The 23,894-nt window shown below is 38.3% G+C and overlaps 1 protein-coding gene across 2 annotated transcripts in view; it reads left to right on the top strand.

The window, feature by feature from the left end:
• Positions 1 to 23,894, top strand: part of TOX (thymocyte selection associated high mobility group box) — a 218,374-nt gene that overhangs the window by 102,761 nt on the left and 91,719 nt on the right. For both annotated transcript variants that reach the window (XM_058811348.1, XM_058811340.1), the window contains exon 2: positions 11,154 to 11,219. In XM_058811348.1, the coding sequence (XP_058667331.1) occupies positions 11,154 to 11,219 (66 nt within the window). The remainder of the gene's footprint in view (positions 1 to 11,153; positions 11,220 to 23,894) is intronic.

Raw genomic sequence — 23,894 nt, 5'->3', positions numbered from 1 at the left:
TAAGCTTTCAAAGATTTCGTTTATTAAGGGCTGCCAAAAAGCAAAGCATTTTCTAAATAATAATGTGTACAGGAAGAAAGAGGTTGATGAATACCCAGGGTCTGGATGAAGCCTGGGATAAAGAACCTGTTCAGGATTACCCATGTCTAACTGGAGCACTACATTCATTTTGGACAGCACATGAGATGGTGAAATGGACATCAGTAAAGGGAAGCACTTAAGTGATTACAAATGAAGAAAAGCTTGGAAAAAATCATGTTTCCAGAGAAGGTTAAAGGAATTTAAATTGGCTTTCTGGAGAGCAGGACAGAGTATCTGTCTTTGTGTTCACAAGGGTTAGTGAAAGGTAGAAGTCATTAGTCTCAGCAGACTGGAGGGATGGAAAAAGACCTTGAGATAAAACAGCAAAATAGCTGAAGAGTTTGAACCAAAAGAGGAAAATGTATGAAAGTGCCATTGCTGGAGTTGTAAGGCAGGAATTGACAATAAGTTTTTGTGGATGCTCTGTGAAGCTTGTTCCGCTGTTATTCCAGGGACGGCTTTGCCTGCTCGAGGAGCTTCCTCCCAGCACTAATGTGACTGTCTCATGCTGACAGGCATGGCCTCTCAGAAAGACAGCAGCCATGGTGCTGGTAATGCCAGATTTGAGTAACTTTCTGATTTGGTGTGAAGAATGCTCAACACTAATAGATTCATAGTATGTAGATGGGAAAAGCAGCAGCCAGAGCTGAGCATGGCACCTGTTCTTCAAGCAGGAGGGAGGAGGAGGTGGGACATTTTTGTCTTTGGAGGGTTTCGATAACAGAGTGGCAGGTACAACTGTAGCTTTATATTTTAGCTCTTTACCTTCAAAACCTAGAAAAAATTGAATTACATTTCCATGGACTTGACTTCTTTTCTGTTAAAAAAACATATAAATTGTAAAAGGAAACACTGCTGCAGACTCTTTAAAAAAGCTATTATGAGTGCAACTTGGCAGAATACAAAGAAAAGATGAAAACAGTCTTGGAATAATTTAGTCATAAAGTGAACTTGAAGGTCAAGTTTTATCTTAAAAGGTGTATAGAACACTTAGAATTTTTGAGAACAGATAAGTGATCTCACATCAAGGACATGTCTTCACTGAAGTTGGTTAGAAAAAAAAGTAAAACAACTTTTCCTCTTCTGCTTTTGAGTAATATTTTGAACATTTCTAACCACATCTACTCCCAAATGACCTATTTTAGGATAGAATACTGCTAAGTTCTCTACATTGCTCTGCCAGGGTATCTCAGTTTGATCTGTAGACAATCTCAGCAAAGGAGTAAGTCAAGCTACAAGCCTTGTCAAGGTTCTGAATCTGTTGTAACTGTAAGTTTAAAAATCCATGTTGGTTCAGATTCTTCTTATGAACATTTATGGGGCTCTTCTTATTTGATGCAGCAAGGGAAATAAACATGTGTGACATTTTTAATGAAAATAATGCTGTTGAAATTAAGGAAGTAACAGAGTAATTGTGGATGGAAGTAGGATTGTCCACATGGCTGCCACAGTAGCTGTTTTGGTAAAATATGATTGTATATCAGTCCTACAACACTCTTGTCATTTAACAGATGTCCATGTTTTCCCAAGTCCTTGCAATTAGTCATTTCTGTTATCACTCTCTCCAGGTCTGAATTAGTTCTATCTAATGAGATCCCATCAGACTGTGCTAAATAATTTGGTTGATCAGAAATTTAAGCTGATTTTTTCCATCTGAGTTTGGTACATTCCTAATTATTTTATTCCTGTTTCTGTAAATACCTGAGCTCTTGGGTCCTATTTTACTGCATTTTTGAATGGGTGCTTGATTTTAAGTATTTTTGCATTGTCATTTCTTTCAACAGGATAATTTTAATACATGTTGTACATGTGATCCAAATGGCCTGCTGCATTAGTCTACAACACTTAAATTCTTAGGTGATACTATTTAAAACTGGATTTTTAAATATGGCATAGGTAAAAAAAAATTTCTACATATGTATGTGTTTTTTCCCACTTACTCTTTCAAACATGATTCATTCAGGCAAGGTTGTTTATTTATCTGGCAATTGTCACCTTTATTTGCTTCTCAAGATCCCCTTTCATAGGATTTTCAGAATAGTAATGTGGTTTTTGGTTGATGTTATTCTGTTCCTTATTATTTCTAAGATTCTGCTGTGCAGAAGGAGATGTACTTACCCTTAGGAACTATATTGTATACCATTCACTATAAATAACACAGTAGATAGAACTCTGTCCATGGGTCCCTACGATATTCCAGCTGTACTCATGCAAGGCAGTGGTTCTGTCCTAGTTGTGCAAAACTCGTTGACTATGATCCATGGAACCTCCCTTCTGCTACACTCCAGCACGGGAGTTCTACATGTGGATATATAAAAACTGCTTTTTAGTCATCTCTTTGCCCTCTGTAGATCCTGTTTATTAGGCTTTCATTCATTTCATTATATAATCTACCACTTTACACCATGAGGCAGAGATGCGCATTGACAAAAATTACTCATTACTAATGAAACTCGAAGAAGATCCCTATTCCCTTTCCAGTCTACTGGTTCCTGATCCAGTTCCTGTCCAACTGACAATGGCACAATTCCATTCACCTTCTATGATGCAGGATCAGACCTTGTAATGAAATCGATCAGGTCTGTCGGTGTTGGAAAATGTTACCAGCCTACCAGGTTAAACAAATTTCCTCAGCTGCTGTGGGCAGAAAAGGGTCTTATCTTAGTTGTCCAAACCTTTCCACCTGATCACCCAATTTTCCCAGTGGGCGTCTACATCTATAATTTAGTGTGAATTGAGTAAAATAATAACAAAAGCACTTGCTACTTTGATCTCGGTATGTTTATTTAATGAGTGTTCAATATGCAAAAAAAAGCTGAGCATAGGAGTCCAGACCACAGTGTGCTGGGTTTATTTTATTTTACCTTATTTCTTTTTCATTTTTTATTATTATTTTATAATATTTTATTTTATTTACAGAGCCAAGGTTAAAAGGAGCAGGAGCCCAGCTGAGAGAGTTCAGAGTTCATCTCTGCATGTTCACTGCCTTCCATTTAAATGTACACAAAGGACTAATACAGTACCCGCTCTCCCCTGGGCTGTCTTTGATACACTCTGCTGTGCCTGGACTCTGCCACTCCTCCTATCAGTCTGATCCTACTTCTTCTAGCCTGCTGTGCTCAGCACTGTAACCTCATTCAGCTAGTGCTCTGCATGCAGGCTAACAACTTCAAGGCTCTGTCAGGCATTGACACATGCAGGCTCCAGGCGGGAAGCTAAACACTCCCCTTCACCTTTCCTGCAGTTTCACATTAACCTCCATTAAGTGCAGGGAAAACACAAATGCTGTAGTGCCATTATTCAGGTTTTAACTACCAGTGTGTATTTAGATATTCAGCCAGCTCTCCACCTATGAGGACATACTCAGCAAACATTCTGTCTCCTCCCTTTCCCCCAATGAAAGAGGTGAATAGTGAGTAAGCTTGAGGAAGGCAGTGGTGGATTGGGCATTTATGACACAGGCATGAAAATCTGAGAGAAAACTTTGACAGCACTGTCTGTACTTTTTTGAGGCAATAGCCGGTGTTATAAATGAAAACTGAGAAAAAATTGGTCTCATTTGAGGAGAATCAAGCAGTGTATTTACAAAACATTTTGTCTTTAAAAGCCAGCTGGTAGAAAAGGCAGTGCTACTCTGCAAGCCCTATCACACTTGGATCCAAGCACCAAATGGGTCCAAGTCTGTGGGGTGCTGTGGGCAAAGAGTTTCATTGCTGTCTGTGGCTTTTTCTAAGATCGGAAATATCTGACAGTGTTTCCTTGTGAAGCAGCACCCTCGCTTCCTGCTCTGAGGCTGCTGCCAGTGCTCTCACACACCTTGTGGCTGCAGATTCTGGGCAGATTCCTTCCCAACTCTAATCTGCCCAGTCCACACATCACTGTACTCGGACCACATAAAGATAACACACCCCATACTCCTGGTTCAGAATCTTCAGCAACCTGGAAGAAGATGAAAGGACCAGAGACATAAGGGATTTTCCTGATACTTTGTTCCTGAAAACTAGTAGCAGAATTATTATTATTATTATTATTATTATTATTATTATTATTGTTGTTGTTGTTGTTGTTGTTGTTGTTGTAGTAGTAGTAGTAGTAGTAGTAGTAGTAGTAGTAGTAGTAGTCTTGAGACATGCAATCTCTACTCTATGGCTTGACTCATCAAACTTTCTGTATCCTGGAGGGCTCCTAGTGTTCCAGATGGGACAGGACTCCTCCAGGTCCTGCCAGTCTGCACTAATCACCTCGCTTTGGCCACAGAGGGACATTCAGGTCTGCAAAGAATTTGACTTCTTTTTGCCATTCAGTCATTTTCACCCAATCTCATGGTTTTTCAGTACACTCCTCTGCTGATAAACAAGGTTTATGGGAGGAGGGAGGGAAGACGGCAGAACAATCAAAGTTGATAGTACTAGATTGGTTTTTGACAATTTTCCTGTGATAGTCCTTCAGTGAGGTGTCAAGCCTCTTTCCTGGGAAGGGTGCCTGTCTGGAATGCATTACTGTAACCTGTCTTGGGCAAATTTAAACGTGTTCAAGTACAGCATACAAAATGGAGTTTAGGAGACAAAATGGAGTTTCAATATAATACAAATGTACCGCTTTGCCAAACTGTGTCAAGAAAGGGATTTTCCACTGTGTGTAATGTTTACAGAGCATCTCTGGTTTTATCTTTAATGGTTGCCATAACAAGATCAACTGTTTCTTTAGCATAGCAATTTGATGATTTATGTTGTATCCCATTATTATTTTAGTGTCTTTTCAGCAGCTCTGAGTAAAACAAAATATCACTCTTTGTCATCAAGCAACATGAGACAATATCCACTCTTGGCATTTGGTTTAAAATAAACAAAATTACCTATCTTTAAAGATTTTTCAGGATTAGTGGCTTTTAGATAATGTAAGTTACAAATGATATATGTAACCTGTAAGCAGTAAAATCACAAAATCACTCGAAATAAATAATCGTTTTACACAATGCTATTGCAACTCCTTAAAATGAAGTACAATAAATTGTGCTGGGGCACCATCAGAGTAAGGTAAACTATGGTTTAATGATATAACTAAAGTTTATATTTAAACCTAAATCTATCTTCCAGTTCAAATCTAAGATGGGACAAATTTGTATTTAGATTATGTGATTAATAACACATGCTTTGAAGGTCTGTAAGATCCTTTGAAGAAATCAGAATGTCAAGTCCAAGTGGCTTTACCCAGAAGATGAACTTATTAAACATAGCACCTTTCACCAATATAATCATCTCTCCACTTGTTTCTCTTCCTTTAATCTTTGCATTTTAGGATATCACTTTTGGGATTTATTTGTGCCCAGAACATTGTCCAAAGCTGTTCCCCCTCCATACCCCTGTCCCAAGCATGTTTTGGCATCGAAAGCCATTTGGGCTCATGTTCCTTGTTCTTCCCTGCCCACACTGCAGCTGGATGAGATGCAGTACTGGCACATTGTGCTCCTCTTTAGTATGAATGGAAAAAGCTCAAACATTCATGTTCTTGGTTTTTTTCTTTCCCATAGCTCATATAACTCTGCCTGAAGAACTTAGGGCACACATTATATATATGCATAGAAAGAGAGAGTAATTATGCAATACCCTCAGAAGTCAAAAACTGGATGAAAAAGGAGCGAAATAAACCCTTCATTTCACAACAACAGCAATGAAGCGTCACAAAGCAAGAAGAGAGATGTAGAGGGGAGAAATGTCGTTCTCCCTGTAATCCAGACAGCCAGGTGATCCTGGCAATGGAAACAGGGAGACTTGGTACAGAGGAAGGTAGTTTAAGTGGAGGGGAGAACTCGAAGCTAGGCTGAAGGCTTGTTTAACATGTATGTCTATGTGGTAGCTGTCATCTGAACAAGCCACCTGAAGCTAATGCAGATACCAATCTGCATTTACAATCACTGTATGTGCACACCACTATATAAACATATTTTATTTCCAGTTATCCTCTTTGGTTTTCAAGCCCTTCTAGCTTTTTCTGCCATCTTGCACCCTCCTTTTTGTATTTCAGTGCTTTCTGTCTAGTAAGGAGATCAAATAAACATTCTCTACATTGGTGCCACCATGAGAAATTTTTTTGTCTGTTCAACCTGTTTATAGTATCTTTGTGACATAGTCCATGCAGGGTGTTTTTAATTTAAAGCACATTAATAATGAATAAAAAATACTATTCTTGCAAGCTTTGCTACTTCATAATCGCTGTTATAAATGCTGATAAAGTTTGCTGCAATTTAAATGAAAACAGGTTCCTGGCCATACATTGTGCGACTCTGGTATGATGCCACATTAATGGAAGGCAGAAGCCAGCCTTGCATCCCTTAAAACACCTTTTCCTCTCTGGGCATTTGCTAAACTCTGTCATGCTCTTGCATCAGTTACAGTCAGCCAGTGCTTATGTAATTACATCCCTAACTTCTGTGAGTAAATTGTATTTAATGGCAGCAGTTGGGTATTTTGTGCATATTGGTTGCTGAACATTACAATTCGTCTTACAAAGGGTCATTCTAAAGGGGGCTTCTAACTGGCCCTGCCATTGTGTTGCCTGTATGTTTTATTTATAATAATAATTTAAATAAAGAATATTACACAATCCTGAATTTATATTAGAACTAGTTCCCAGTTATATTTCTTTTCATATTACAATGCTGTCATATTCTTTGTTTGCTCTTACCCAAACTTCTCATGCAGTTACACTTTAATGTGAAAAGAAATGTTGTCAAGAGTAGTTATTATCACACACCAGAATATTGTATTAGCATTCACATTTAATAGATTACAATGAAAGATTTTGAAATCTGGTCTTAATGATACTGAGCGATCTTGGAGACACATTGGGAAAGCTTTATATGAAAAGTCATATGATATATATACATCATACATAGGTTCATGAAGGACAGTTCATTTAACTGCCTGCCTTTGTGTTTCTTCTGTTCTGTTGGGATGAATCATCCACGGGTTAAGTGATGCTTGTGCAGTTTCTTTGCTTGAAATCAAGCACAGTGAGTGGCAGGAAAGCTTGGGGAATACAAGCTGAGATTGCCAACCTGAGAATGATGAGTACATTAAGACAATTTTGGAGGCACAGAGTATAACCTGGAAGGACACTCTGGTGGTTGAAGACATCTTTGAGCCATATCTGCTCATCTTTAGACTCACTCTGATCCGGATAGGTTGCTTGAACTGTTGTTGAATACAACACCTTACTTGTAAAGCTGAATTCCAGCTGGATATAGGTTGAATTAAAGGGTCCAGGTGGAGACTTGTTGAAAGGTGCCACGCTTTAAAGCCTGCACGGTACAAAGCAGTCTATTAAAGGTGAAATGATTCAATATTCATTTCTGGGGTTTAGGGGCATATTTTGGAAGCTTCTAAACAGATGAGGAAAAAATATGAACAGAACTTTCCAGTTGATCCAATTGTTGACAATTTTTCGTCAGTTTATTGTTTTGATGTGGGATTGTCACATTTGGGCAAGGTGAGCATTGTATCTGTGCTGCATCAATTTTTCTGAATTTTTTGTTATTGAAGGCTTATGCACCCTTTTTTTTGGCTGAGGTGGGATGTGCAGGTCATATCTATTTCACACTGCTTTGGTAGTTGGGAAAGGGGATGATGAATAAACAAATCAGCATTGGAGTAAATATTTTGTTTTATTCTGATATACAAAGATCATATTTTCACTCTTTTATAAACATTTTAGTAAACATTGAGAACGTGAAGGAGGTATTTCCTGGCAATACCTGCTGGACAAAATGCATGTGTATATGCCTCATCCATTGAATTTATGAGTGTTTTTCAGGCTCATGTCCAAAGTCCTAGGATCTGCCAAGTAGCCATGCACCACACTGCACTGGACTGAGGGCAGATAATAATTTAAACAGCAGTAAATGTAGTACAAACACTAACATGGCAAGAGTGTTATTGTAAGCTGATGCATTACAGTCCACAATCTGCATATATAAACACTACAAAAAATACACATCCCATCAAATCTTGCTGACCTATATAACCTATTACACAATATCTTGCACATACTTCTGACAAGAAGATGCTAAATATTGCAGTGAGTAAATTCCATGCTTGAATATTGAAGACATTAAGTAACAAATCAGACAGCTGCTCCGTATTTTTAGATGTTAACAGGTCACTCAGATTTTACAAACATTATTCATCAATTTATTTTTCTGAAAATTTACCCTAACAAATTAATCCAAAATGTTGGAGAAGGTCATTCCTCATGTAAGCATCAATCCCTGTACATTTGTAATGTAAGGTCAAAAGGCCACAAAGTTTAAATTTACACATATTTTTTCTGTTTTGGTTTCTCTGAAACATGTTCATATAAAGCCCACAGACCATAGCAGAAATAAAAAAATATTTCAGAGCTCAATAGAGGGCCACAAAAAACAAACAGGAGATGCTGAGATCCAAGACCCTCTCATGCCAGGGGGACCACTAATAGCAAGGCACTGATTAGGTAGGCAGATAATCCAAGAACAACACACAGAATTATAAAAATTTCAGTATTCATGGAAAAATACCTTAGGGAAATTATTCAAAGAATGCAGATTTGGTGATTGTAAGCTTGGGAGTAAGGACAGATGACCAAACATTCAAAAGAGGGAATTATATTAAAGACTAGTTTACTTCATAAAGATTCTTAAATCATAGTCTCATGCATTATGGAAGGCAAAATAAATTGAAATAATCCTTGACTGTATCTAGCCAGTAGGCAGAAAAGAAAAGAAATTTCTCCATATTCACTGCAACTAAACACCTGCAACACAGTATTTGAATTATAGCAAAGCTTGCAATGTATCACAACAAATATATGAAGATAACAAGGGAAATTCAAAAGAGGAGACTCAAGGAATGATGGTTTCCAGGGCCGATAGGACTCCCATAACCAGCAAGTGTAACTATCCTGTCCATGGGATTTCTTATAAATATGATATGGATTGCATTTGTTCCAAAAAAGATATCAAACCTCATTCTAAAATGTCTGAGAAATGATGAGTTTGCTGTTGACATAATGCTTAATTACCTCCTAAAGTAGGAACTTGTATCTTATTTCAGGGCTGAATTTCTGTAACTTCCATTTCTCAACACTAGATCTCATTATACCACTGTCAGGAAGGCTGACATCTTGCTATCAGACATCCTTCCAGGGTGTAAGTACCGATCACAGTGATCAAGGCACCTTTCAGCCTTTCGTCTGACAAGCTGAATAAGTTGAGCTCCTGTAGGCCTAGCACTGGAGTGCTTGCTTTCCAACTACTGGCTATGAAATCTCTGTTCAGAATTTCACCTGTTCATCTGAGTAGAAGAAACAATGCATTTTTTTCCAAACCAGATACCCAGTTTTTTTCTCCAGAACTCTACTTTGAATGCTTGAGAAAGCCAAAAGAAATGGTGCATGCCAACAAGAAACGAAAAAGGAACAAGCATCAATCTCTATATTATGATCTAATCTAACTATCTCTATTCTGTCAAAATTAGGAAATACTCTATTCCCTATGGCAGATCTGTGTCTGTGGCATAATCCTTTCCCCCCCATGAAACTAGGACTTCTGACAGATAGTCTGTGACTATTAAATATCTCTGGCCAGGAAGGGCAGACCATCAGCTGCTGTGCCAGGAGCTGGCACTTGTTCATGTTACTGCTGCTGTTACGAGCCTTGTAGCCTCTGGCAGAGAAAGAGGATGAACAGCTGGAAGCAGAAACCTTTCCAGCCACCTCAGCAAAAATTGGTTGAGCTATCTGCCAAAGACACAGTTTCACTTTGCCACCTTGGGCTAGTTGATTTTACTAGACCTTGCAGGTAGAATATCCCCAGAAGCCAACACTGATAAGGAAATGTCCATGGGTTATTTCACTGGCAGCTTCTGTGGGAGCAGAGCAATCTCAGTAGTAGGGACTTCTTTAAAAAGCTGCTGTGTCATGCAAAACAATGGCTGATGTCCAAAATATGTCACTCTAAGCATTCACACAAGGGGTCAGGTGCAAGTTATTTCAAACAGACCTCGTAACAGCTGGAAATTTGTGGTTCATGTCTGGAGATAGGAATTCCTGCTGTTGTTAATTTCTGCTTAAAAGGTTTGAAAAGATTTTCCCTAGCTCCTCAGCAGACACTGGGGCTGTCATTGCCCTGTTGGTACTGCCACTTGAGTGGGTGTGATGAGAGTTCTGTGGGGACATTTTCCAGACTATGTAAGAAATCAGTAGTTTTACACTTCTTTGTGCTGGTACAGGATGAGGCTTCAGATCTGACAGTTTTTCTCCATCTAGACCTTCAGATTTTAATCAACTCCTTTCTATGACATTTCCATTACTTCTTAACTGCAGTTGAGAGGTGAAAAAAAAAAGAAATAAAAAGTAAAGGAGAAAAGGGAAGAAGATTTTTATATATTGTATATATTTCCAGGATTGGTATTTATCATTTACAGATGGTTATTTTTGCAGTTCTGATTATGAATGTTTACTTTATTCACACATCAAGCAAACTATCCTCTTACACCATACGGACAGGAGATATACTCTTTCATACATTCAGATGTCTGAAAGCTGTCTGGAAATGTATTTCCTACTTTCTGACATGGGAACATTTCAGTTGGAGGAGGTTTAATTTGTTTTGAAATCTCAACTCTTGTTCTGCTCAGAAGCTGAAGTTGGAATCCATTAAGATGCATTTTAGTGCAGATTCTATTCTCATCTTTCTTTTCTCAGTAAGTGTGCAATTCACTTAGTACTTCATTGCAACCAACAGCAATATGTATACATGGTGCACAAAATGAGGCATTTTGTTTTAAAACAGATTGCAGATGAAAGGAAACCATTCATTTCTTCCTTGCTAGCTGTAATTACTAGAGCGCTAATTACTCCAAATCACTGACATCCAGGGTCAATAAGGATGACAACAGGAACATCAAAGACAAGATGCACACATGCAATTACAAGTCTCTAAAACCAGGCTGTAATATTATTTTATAGCAACTGTTTTTTTCAGTCAATGCTAAAAAATCGAGTTTGCTGAATGTTTACTATTATTTCCTTTGCAGTTTGACGGTGAGAACATGTATATGAGTATGACAGAACCAAGCCAGGACTACGTGCCAGCCAGCCAGGTGGGTTAATTAATCTTCTCTGCCTTGTTTCAAATTGTAATTAAAAAAATTCAAAGAGTTGCATTGCAAATGAGTGGCACTATCAGTAACTGCTGCAATCAGGAATAATCATAATTTATAAACAAAGCATTTAAGCCTTGTTTCCAGTTAATGAGATAGAGCTGATAAAACACCAGAGTTGGCGTTTGTTGAAAGATACTACCTTGTTTCCTCTCCAGAATGCAAGCAGCTGTTTTGCCAGCATGATCTTTCCTAAACAGTTGTTTTACCTTCAGGAAATAAAGTCTTTACAGGTGCAGGTTATTTGTTTATCTGACTGCAGACAAGTTAATCATTATAAGCTATACATGTCACAAATATCTTTAATTATCACTCATAGAACAGTTGAAGAATTGCATTTTTAGCTCTAATCCTGTGTCAGAGGAATGTTGCTATTATTACACAATTAGCAGTGGGGTTAAGGTGATGACTTGACCTTCTGTAGCCTACAGGCAAAAGGCTTAACGTGATGTGCATTCTTTAAAGGTATTTTTGAGCCCTTTTCCTTTTGGAGAACCATAAAACTAAATTTTGATACTGGATGTGTATTAAAATATCTTCCACCTTTCCACTTGACCTCAAAGATCCTATAGATTTTTAAGAGTTACAATTGTAATTACTCCTTGAAAAGCAAAGGTAGTTTTGAAAGTTTTGGGTTGTCTACCTGTTGCGACATCTATATGCAGGGGGGAATTTTTCACTTACTTCATGTGTTTCAGTTTAACTTTGCACCAGTAAGTGGTGGGAATAGTGCTGCAGATCAGTTAGATTGTGTCATAAATTGCCCTGAATAACCAAACTTGTGGTCTGTGTCATGCCATATTTCAGGCCAGTGGTGTCTGGTCTGACAAAACCAGGAGGCTTACATGCAAAACTCTCATTGGGTGGGAAGTTTGAATGAATAGTAATTATGTTCAGATAATCTGGATGGAATTTAGGAATCAACAGCTTTGGAAAGTGTGCATTCAAAACTCAAGGTCTTCATGAAGTGGTGCTCTTCAGGTACACAGGTTCCTGGGGGGCAGAGAAGAAGGAGGTTTATGTTAGATGAGTACATGGTTCAATCAAAAAGACCATTTTTAAAGTGTGCCACCATGTTGCTTCTCAGCTTTCTGTTGAAGTCATTCTGAAATACCTTTAGAGACCAATAGTACTTTGCATTTAGGAGTTGTGCATGATTGAACTTATTCAGCTTAAGAACCCTCCAAGATCCAGAGGTAGTTTAGAATAGAACTGTTTGATTAAAAAATGAAAAATGATATTATTAATTTTTCTCTAACCATTAATCCAAAAACTGTCCTGACAAGTTTTAGTATTACTATTAGATTAAAGCAGCCTAGTATCATCTCATTCTTGCCTTAAGGGTTTTGAAGTGCAAGGGCTAATTGAATTTGTTTGAAACAGTAGAAATACAAACTCTGTGAATGATTGCTGTTATCAGGCGGCTGCTACCTTTCAGAGAATCATTATGTCTGTCTTAAATAGTTTTGAATAAAGAATTGCAAGTCCACATTATACATCAGAATTATTTTTCTTCTGTTGATATTTTTGTACTGTGTATGCATGTAGTTTAAATAATTTAAATGGCATATTGAAAAATTAAGAGTATAAGTTTTAATCTTTTATGTGGTTTCTACATGTGCTAACAAGGCCCAGATTCTCAGAGATATTTATGTATCTAACACTCACTGGTTGAAGTGAAAGTAAGGTTCTTAAAGTACCTTTAAAGAGCCAGCCAGGCCTTGGTATTTTAAATGCAAATTACTTTGTCTTCAAGGAAAAAAAAATCTATCAAATGTGACATTTCCAAATTCAAAGATATCAAAAAACTCTGAATTCTTACTGAGGGCTGGAATCAAGAAAAGGCTTACAGGCTTAAAATCTGACCATGGCAAAACTGAACTCTGGGATGTCTGGCTCCCAGGTGGAGTTCAAAACCCAAAGGCAACTTCTGTCTTTTGCTGGGGGGAACCCATGTGGCAAGAAGCAGCTCAATTGCCAGGCAGAGTGTTTTAAGTTGTTACCAAGCGTGCACCAGTCAAACAGCCTTCTGTGCCTGGTTGAGAGTAGCTGTCAGCCTTGGGCTGTCACAACCTCCTTTCCCTTTCGTGGATTTTCTCCTGGTGCTTACACTGTGGCAGTGGTTTTAAGTGAATATACAGAATCATAGAATGGGCTGGGTTGGAATGGACCTTAAAGATCATCCAGTTCCTTCCACCAGGTCATGGGCAGGGAACCTTCCGCTTGTCCTGGTTACTCAGAGCCCCACTCAGCCTGGCCTTGAAAACTTCCAAATATGGGAACTCCACAACCTCTCTGGGCAGCCTGTGCCAGCGCCTCACCCCCCTTGTAGCAAAGAGCTTCTTTCTAATGTCTGATCTAAACCTATCTTCCTGCAGCTTAAGGCCATTCCTCCCTGACCTACCACTGCAGGCCATGGTGAAAAGTTCCTCTCCAGCTTGCTTGCTGGCTCCCTTTAGGTACTGGAAAACTCTCTAAGATCTCCCTGGAGCCTTCTCTTTTCCAAGCTGAACAACCCCAGCATTTTTAGCCTGCCTTCTTGCCTTCACAGAAGAGGTGTTCCAGCTCTGTGTGGGCTGGAGCATATGTGAAAGGCTGTAATAATAACAGTATTTGAAAAAAAAAAAAAAAAAAAAAAAAAAAAGAGAGACAAAACAACTTCTCTGAGAACAGGAATATGAGGTGTGATGGAAACCTGTCTCTTATGTTTCATCAAGAACTTACGACTGTGAGAGGAGCCTTCCCAAACCTGTTCCTGACATAGACAGCTGCTAGTTGTTCCTCAAAGGAGCAAAACAACTCTTCATTGGCAGTGTCTGTGAGGTCTTCACTGACTGTAATGGGGTGTGTTCCTTTCTTGGGCATAAGCATTTGGTGGTTGGCCAAAACTCGTGAACTGACTACCATTTTAAAATCCAGTCTGGTGGTTAAAACTGGAAAAAATACAGTATTTCCTGCTCTGAAAACAAAGCATGAAAGACTGTGTAACTTACAGGGCTAGGGAGAGGAACAGTAAAGGATGCAATTATATTTTCTGACCATAGCTTTAGGACTGTTTGTTCATTTTCCTGTCACTGTTAGTGGATGTAAAACACATAATGCCAGAAAAAGAGAGGAGGAAATGTTCTCTCTCAGATGACAGCATAGTTACTCTAATCATAATTTTGTCCTATGTCTATTTTGCACCTGTGCTCATGAGTCTTGCCATTGCATGCCCTCAGTGTGAGGAATGCAGGCTCTTTCCCACCCTTAATAACCTGGCTGTTCCCTCACAAGATCAGAGATAGGGGTTGAATGCTGTCATAATGAGAAGTGAGTAAATTACTCTGCTTTTCTCGATGCATTCACATCTGCTAACTAAAATATGAATCCCACATGTAAGGACATACACAGTCCTATAGAAACTTTTATTGAAGCTCTGGTCATGCTGAGTCAGACATGAGCATCATTTTTTAATTTCAGAGTCTGGCATAACTTATTTGGGAAGTGGGCTGGCAGACTGAGTCATGGTATGTAACACCAAGGGGTTTCCACTTGCCTGTCCTCAGGATTAGGTGACCATAGGGGCAGACCTGCTGCAGTCCAGAAACATGCTGACAAGCACCTCGGTTCTTCTGTTTGCTCCAAAGTGTTCCTATCCAGAAAAACATCACCTTATATTATTTTACAGGTTTTAATCAATTTATCCCCCTTAGGCTAACATAAATAAAAGCTCAGGCATTAGACAGGAAAAAATATAGTTTTGTTCCTTTTGCTGTATAACATCAAACATCTGCATAGTTTGGTAATCCAAGACAAGTTGCCTCACAGCATCCCTCAACAATAATTATCATTTCTGTTCAATTTTCAAATCAGTACATGCTTTGGGACTTACAGACCAAGTTGCTAAGTAGCAACATATGGCTCACTACTGTTCCTGTGATGTTGCTGCAAGCAAATAGCATAATTCTATACTTGAAATGATTTTAACAGAAAGCCAGTGCTGGAACTGAGCCAGAAGAGTAAGTATACAGTAAAAATTAATGATATTCTTTTAAAGCATCCCAAAAGGCTGTTTGGCAATGTTGTCTCTGTGTACATTTTATATATATGTGTAAGTACTGCATTTTTGGTTACAATATATGTGATACAGGACTCTACACTGAAGGCATCTCCTAAATTAGTTATGCCAGCCATATTAACAAACATACACAGTAAAACTGTGACATTTTCACTACTAATTGCACTTGGATCTGAAATAATTTATCATTTTGAACTAAAACTATGCCAACTGATCTGCATTTGAGATTCCCACCAATTATTGTTTTCTCCCCATACCTATAATTGAAACCTTGGACATGAATTACTCTTTATGTTATTCCTCCTCCTGTAATTTGTGGGCCCCACAGAGCACAGTATAAAATCATATTGCTCATTTTACATTTCTTCCTAGTCACAATATGGAATGTAATTCAGGACTCTTGCACAAAGCTTTAACACATTTGTAGCCTTCCTGAGGCCTGATAAATGTTAAGGTTAATGAGTGCCGCTGCCAAATTCCCTGCAAAGTCCAAAGGGAGGGGATGAGAACAGCCCTGGAGCTGATGATTTGGGCAGTACCCCTGTTGTCCCACTGGGAAGAAAAGATCTGAGGCAGAGGAAGGAATACTGATTGCTCAGAGGTGGTATTTTCCTGTTTCCCAGAGCTATGCCAGGGAGATCTATCTAAAATATATCTGCATGCTCTTTGATAGAGGGGGCATGATGGGTATCAAAACTGTTTTGTCCTATACATGTACAGGGTGAAATAGGATGGATTGACATCCAAAAGAGAGATTTTTCATATTAATGTTGCCTTATGCTCATGGCCCTACACATAGCCCTCTTGTATTTTTTACATTTTTATACCATAATTTCTTAGATTATTCATGACATAACTATGGCTCATGTGAAGTAGGGATGGATAAATGCTACCTAATAGCTTCCCTTTCTTGCTCTGTGTTGCTCCTTCCCTGTAGGTAGGCTAGAATTCCAGGGTACTGCCAGAAGACAGCTCTTCAGTCTTGTTGCCTGCAACAGTCTCCATCAGCAGAGCAAGGCAGGAGTTGGCTGCCTTGAAAATGATTCAGAAAAAGAAGCATTCTCACATGGAGAATCATTTCATGGTCCAATGTAGTCCCATGGGTACACTCTACCCTGTCCTGAAGTCTAGCACAATCCTGCCCAAAAGTTGAAAAGCTTTTGCTTTGGAAAAGCTCATTATTTGAGAGTGAAAAGGCAATGCTACCTGGGCAGCCTGCTGGCTGGCTGCAGTCCAGGGCTGTTTTGGACCATGTTCCACCTCCCTCTTCCTGATCCACCATCTTTTCATTTCAAAAATAGGTTATCAACAGAAGAGAGTCTACTTCTTGGTCCTCCATTTCTCTGAAGTGATCTCTAAATGTCACATTAAAACAAAAAAAGGACATAGCTTAAAATGGCCTCAGGGAAAGAAAAATACCAGGCAAGCCTTTCAGATCCTGAATGAGCAGCTACAGGTAGATATAATTTTACCCTGCCTTTCACTTTTGAGTAAAACATAGTTTTTTAATATTATCTTAACATCAGGCAGAATCTAGAAAGAACAGAGTTCCTGATAAAAATACACCAACAGTTGCATTAACAAGGCTATGTATTTATAGATATTCATATTTAGAATCATAGAATGGTTTGAATTGGAAGGCATCTTTGAAGATCATTTAGTCCAGTTCCCTGCCATGAGCAGTTACATCTTTCACTAAATCAGATTGCTCCAAGTCTCATCCAACATGACCTTGAAAACTTCCAGTGATGGGGCACACACAAATTCTCTGCACAATCTCTTACAGTGTCACATCACCCTCACAGTAAAGAATTTTTTCCTGTGTCCAGTCTAAATCTGTCCTCTGTTTAAAACTGTTGCTGTTTGTCCTGACACTACAGGGTTTGGTATAGGGTCTTTCTCCATCTTTCTTAAGCCCCATTATGTACTGAAAGGTGTTATCAGGTCTCCTTAGAATGTCCTGCAGGCTGAGCAACCCCAGCTCAGCCTTTCATCATAGGAGAAGTGCTTCAGCCCTTGGACCTCTGTGGTCTTCTCCAGACCCAAACTGACAAGTTCATGTTTTCCTGTGCTGCTGACCCCAAAGCTGGATGCAGAACTCCAGGTGGCATCTCCCAAAAGCAGAGCAGGCAGAATCCCCTCCCTCATCCTGCTGGCCATGCTGCTTTTGATGCAGCCCAGAACAAGGTTGGCTTTCTGGACTGCAAGCACATTGCCAGCTTATGTCCGACTTGTCATCCCTCAGTGTCCCCAAACCCTTCTCCACAGGGATGTGTTGTATTATGTATGAATGTCTTTAGCTTTAATGCAAAGTGTATGAACATGTACTGTGTACATATTTAAGGATATTTTTTTTGTAATTAAATGCCTCAACTTTTATAAAAATATGTCAGAATTAGGGCCTATTGGCTGGAATTTAGGAGCTTTAACAAATTTCACTTTAAAGATGTAACTCAGGTGAAATACCTTTACCCTTTTTTACTGAAATTAGTCAGTTATGTTCAGTAGGTGTGGAACTTGTACTCTGACCAGAAGAAGAAATGTATACAACCTACTTATCCCTGAAAAATGAGTTACTTAAGCATGCCTTAACTTAATGCATCTTTCATTTAATGCCTATTCTATAGCACATGCTATAAAAACTCTAAAGAGGGCAAAATCTAGTCCCTAAGGATCCTAAGCAAACATCCCCATAATTACAGTTGTGTAAACAAAAGTGTCCCTTTCCAGCCTTCAAAAATCATTAACGTGGATCTGTAAAATTGAGATCGTATCAGAAACCTCAGCAAGTATAACAAATCTTTCAGCATTCTATTTGTCTTCTGGCTGTAAAATCTTGCACTTATATTTTCTTTGCAGCCATGTGGGCAGAAAACTTTTTAATGAAACACGTTTGGAGGGTAATTGCATAGCTACAGAATTTTGGGATTTAGAAGTAAATGTCAGATACTTCTAGAGTAATGCTAAAATTGTGAACTTGGCCCTGCTGAATGTACAGTGATTCTGTGCATCAAATAAAAGTATTTTTCTCAAGAGTTGCACGAGAGGGAACTGAAGTAAACATTGCATCTTGTCTTAGCTGTGGCATCAGGATGACAGCAACTTCAGTGATAGGCCCACAATAAATCAATAAAGTAAAAACAACAAAAGCTATTATTTTACCATGAAAAAGGTAAACAGAAAATCAATCATCAAATGATGAATTCTCTGTCCAAAAGCCAGAGGTATTTTTTCACAAATCACAAGAGAAAAAACACTGTCTTTTGCTGTGCATGTCATGAGACAACTTTCTGTTTAATGAGCAGCCAGTATAAAATATCCTTCAAAATGTTTCCCTCTGCTCCTCCAAGTACAACTTTTTTAGCATGTGAAAACAGATTACAGACATCATATATTTTAGTTATGTAGTTTCCTTTCCAGGAAACGTTACAGGTCAGCAGCGTGGATGAATTATGGGATGTAACCATGGGAAATGTTAAAGGCAGTATTTTTCATCTGAGCTTCACATAAAATGAACCTTTTTCGGTCCATAAAACGTCTGGAAGAATTACGTGAATTTAAACTACAAATTAGACCAATTACTATTATACTGTCCCTTTTGGCAAAGGCTGCCACAGTGGAGTCAGTTTGACCTGCTGACCCCTGACCGAATAAACCGATAAGATGCCAGTCTTTGATTAATCTAGTTAGTTTTACAAAATCTGGCATCTCAACAAGCCCTAACTAGTTACTCAAACCAGTCTTCAATGTAACATTCAAATGATCACTCCGTGGAGTCCCAGAGGTATTCATTACAGACAAAATTGCTCTTGTTGCCTCACATACAAGCTGAGTTTTCAATGGGAAATGAAAGGCTGCCTGGAAAAATAGGCCACCTAATTAAGTTAAACTACTCTAGCATTTGGCTTGACATCTTCATTACTCAAAATTAAAAAGATGCTTCACTTGAGCACGCAAGTTACTATTGTTTATGTTGTTTTCCTCTTAAATTGGCTTCTTACATGGAAGTCTGTTTTTCAGAATTATATCTTGTAATAGCTTGCATATTTCTTGCAGTTTATAAAAATGTCTTAATAGGTACTATGCTGCTGATAGTTTGCATGGCATCAGTAGGATTGAACTTATTACTGGGGTCCCAGCAGTCCCAAGCTTACATGACACTTTATTAAAAGAGGGCCAGATCCTGCCACTTTTACTTGCTTAAATGATCTGTACTGGTTCATATACCGAGCACTTCCTTGGCCTTTTTACTGATAAGCGCTAGGTCCAAAATCCAGGTGTGAAAGCCAGGGGGACCACTGGTAGGAATTGGGAGCTTTGATCTGCCTCATCTTTCAGCTTTTCCTGTGATTGGCACAGGACTAAACAAAAGTTACATCATAATCACAAAGAATAGCCATGCCTCTGTTTTGATCCTCCTTTTCTCAAGTGGTGACATTTTACATTAAATCAGATTTTTTTTCTGGCTATTTCATCAGTCATTCAGGAGAAGTGTAGCACAGGTAGGACCCATTCTCCTTTTGAATAGTGAGAAGCAAGCCATTGTTTCTGAGCTTTTCTAAGGAAAGAAAAGAGAAAGTAGGAGAAAAAAATCATGAACAAAAAAATAAAAGGATCCTTTGTCCTTCATCATTGTGTGCCCTGAGTACAATATTGTTTCATCTTTAGGTGTCTATCTCAGAAGGGATATGGAAATTTAGACAGAATATATGCCCCCTAAACAAATATACTTAAATGTAAATCTGTACTACTGCTATTTTAAGAGTGTTTAAAAATGTAAACATGTGAAGAGCACACTGTCTTGATTGCTGGTTTAGAGTCTATGCTATGATGCTAATGAGGCTTCTGACAGGTTAAATGTGGTGTATCATCTATATTTTCAGGCAGCACAATTTCTGAAGATGTGACTTCTATTTTTTTTTCAGTTCAATTCTGCTTATTAAATATGTATATTGCTAGTTTTATTACCCAGAGCTTTGTACTGAGCATAATTTAGGTATGTTTTGCAGACAGAATCTCTAAAAAGTTTTTATATCCAATATGCTTTTTATCTCTAGTTGACAAAGAATATTTAGTGCACGTAGTAACTGATTTATGGAAGTATGTCTTGTAGTGCTGAGTTCAAGATTATACCATACATGATGCTGCCTGTATTGTAGTACAGACCAAAGTTTTCAAATAGGACCGTTACCTTAAAAATTTTAGCTTTCATTAAAATGCAGTAGAAGTAATAGTAGTAGTAGTAGTAGTAGAAGTATAGTAGTAATAGAATTAATAAAAACAAAAATAATAACAAGAATAATATTGATAGTAGTGGTAGTGTAGTAGTTGTAGTAGTAGTAGACATTGTGGGAGAGAAAATACCTTTCTTTTCAGGAGAGAGGGGTGACAAGGGTGTTGGACAGTGACCGCACTTGGATCCCCACTGGGGACATGCTAAGGAAGGTGAAAGATTGTCACAGGTTAGAGGGACAAGACTCCACTTTGGGTGCTAAGGATGCTCCATTTGTGCCTAAACCTCTTGTATATTCTTGAGGAACTGCTTTGGTCAGTTGGTCAGTAGTTCATAAAAGACTTGTTCTTTTCTTTAAATTTTATTCAAAAGTTCTAAATAGCAAAAAGTGCACCGCTGTGTTCTTGTCTGAAGGGAAGTTTAACTGCTCCAATAACGTTATTGGTGTTTGCAGGCCCCAGATCCTTTAGCCTCTTATAATATTTGTGCTCCTACTTATTGTCATCTTTAAACTGTGTTTCAATTTAAAGCCTCCATTGAAAACATATTTCCCAACAAACTGCTACACTAGAGGCATACAATTAATGAAATTAATGAAAAGACTCAAGAGTGAAATCTTAAAAACAGTTTGTTGTTTTACATAGTTATGTACACCTTGAAAATTATGATTGTTTAAAATTAATAATATAATTGTCAGCACATTCTCTTTCTTGAAAACAGAATTCATCTGGTACAGGAAAATTAATGTTTTGCCTGGGGCTTTGGCCTTTAACTAATGCAAATTAGAGAAATTGATTAACACAATACAAAAAAGTTATACCTTCCCCTGTAATACATTTTTGATAGCTGTGGCTTGATAAATTAGTATATTGTGTGTTTTTAAATGAATATGATTTATTGCTGTTGTCTACCATATGAAGAAACACAAAAAAAATTGTTTTCAGGATCATTGACTTGAACATATCAATGGCACTGTTGGACAATTCTTGCTGAGTGTTAAGATGATTTATGTAACAGACCGAAGGTTTCCACAGTAATGCATTATAGTCTCAAGCTATCAAGCCTTGTTCATGCAGAGACAAAAGCAGCTAAAAAACACTTGCTTCTGAAGGTCTTCCATTTAGAAATTAGAGATAAGGTTGGTCCTATTAAAACTCCTGGAAGTATCCACTGTCAAATATATTATCCTAACTCAAATTTGTATAAGGTACGTGGCTGTTTTTCCCCTTCTAATGAGCTCATTGTTTTTACATTACTCTCGATTCATAAGTATTTCAGTTATGTAACAACGTGTTCAATAATAGAAGAGGAGACAGCCTGAAGCATGTATCTTTCAAAAACTGGCATCTTTCCACAGTTCAGACGCAGAAGCCTTGGTGCAAATGAAAAATTAAGACACGCTCTACATAGTTGGCAGAACCATTCATATCATTTAAATTAAATATCTATAGGCAAATTCCCAATTTTTAAGGAACTGTTGCTAATATGAGATTCTGTTGAGTAAATGCATGATGACTGATGCAACCACTGAGCAGACTTGCTTAGGGAATGTTGTCTTCTGGGCTGTCATATATGAACATTACTGCTCTTTCCAGAGGGATTTACACTGGATGTTTGAAAGCTTGCCGCTTCCTGTGGTCAGTCTGTTTGAGCCTTCTCCTTTGATTTTCCTTCTTTGATCACTTCTTAAAGTTCTATTGAAATTATTTTGAAACATAAGTCAGTTTTGCTGGCCAATATGCAGTTTTCACTGTAGAGTACTTAAGGAAAGGGGCTGTATTTGTATCTCCTGCCAGCATTTCCCTTTTTTTCCTAATGAGTAACCTCAAAAGTAAATACTAGATTTTTTTTTGTATCTGTGTTATCAGCACAGCTGGATGCATAGCCATAATTTGAGTTATGTGTTGCCAAAGTAAAGAACTGATTCCTGACATATGCTTCCTCTCAGTGTCCCAGTTTTTCCCCTCCTTCCATAGCTTGTTGCTGGATTTGACCAGGCTAATTGGCTTAAAAAGTAAATTTTACAGGACCAATGGGGTCTTTTTCAGAAACAAAAGCTTGGGTTTGTGTTGGACAGTGAGTCAGGTTTCAGTGTTCATATCATTTTTATTCTGGCAAGCTTTTCTCATAAAATGATATGCCAAGGTAGCATATAGATAAGGCTCCTCATCTCAGAGTGGGCATATCAATCATCTGTTTTATGGAGTTTACATAATTTCAAGCAGAAATGTCATATTTAGCCAGAAACATAAAATATAGTCCTCTAAATTTGGGAAGACATTCTTAATTCAAAAATCATCCTTAACATTGTTAGAAGGTAGCTCAAATGTAAGGATAATCAGTTCTGAGGTTCCCACTGTGTAGATTCCATCTGAACTAGACTGAAATCTGTTTATAATAAAATGCTCTTTAGAATAAAGAAAAATTTAAGCCTGTATCTGTTAAGTGCTGTGCAATTGGTTTAATGGTGTTAATTTGCAGAGGGTTTTTTCTCTGGAATGCAATAAAGGCCTAGGAAACTCCCCTAAACTGAAGAGCTGATTAACACCTCTTTCTCTACTATAGTCTTGAAAGTGAAACCACCAGCAAAGTTCCTAGTGGAAAAGTGGTAAAGAAAATAAAGAATTTCTGCTACTTTTGTTTGCTTGTTTGTTTGGGAGTTTTGGGTTTGTTTTTTTTCTGTTATTCAAAAGTGAAAAGGTGATCTTGCTGATGTTTCTGTGACTGGTAGAATAAAAAGGAGCTATTCCATGTCTCTCTGAACAGAGCAAGTCCTGCTGATAGGAAAACCAGCCATGAAGGAAAAAGCCTTGGAGTGGAAGGAAAAGACCCTAACTTTCCCCATCCCCAAGAAAAACCTAGCAGAAGTGAAAGTACGGGCCACACTTTATTATGAATACATAGGAGCTATACTTATGACTTGTGGTTGGGTACAGGGGGTACAGCCTTCCCTGATGCTCTGGATGCTAGATAACTGCTTTAATTAGAAATTTCAGATAAACAGCTTGTGTTGGAAGAAATGGTGCTCTAAGGAAGCCCAGAGGCTGGGGCAGGATGATAGCTGGTCTGGGAGTGGGAGTTCTTGCTGCAGGGTTAAGCTTGAGACTGCCTTTTTGGTAAATTTCCCTAAAGTTTCTCTTTACAGAAGAAGGTGACAATACAACATTCCAGGAGAGCCCATTGCCAGCAGTGGATCAGTTGCATCAAGGGGACCCCAGATGGTTACTAAAATAGGTTTTCCAATGGCAAGGAGAGAGGTGGCAGGAAAGTAGGAGTGAATGCTTGAAGCTTGTAGCTGCTATTCACAGGACAAGCACATGTC

The sequence above is a fragment of the Ammospiza caudacuta genome, chromosome 1 (assembly GCF_027887145.1).
Source record: "Ammospiza caudacuta isolate bAmmCau1 chromosome 1, bAmmCau1.pri, whole genome shotgun sequence".
Classification (NCBI taxonomy): Eukaryota; Metazoa; Chordata; class Aves; order Passeriformes; family Passerellidae; genus Ammospiza; species Ammospiza caudacuta.
This window is presented reverse-complemented; position numbering and strand designations above follow the sequence as displayed.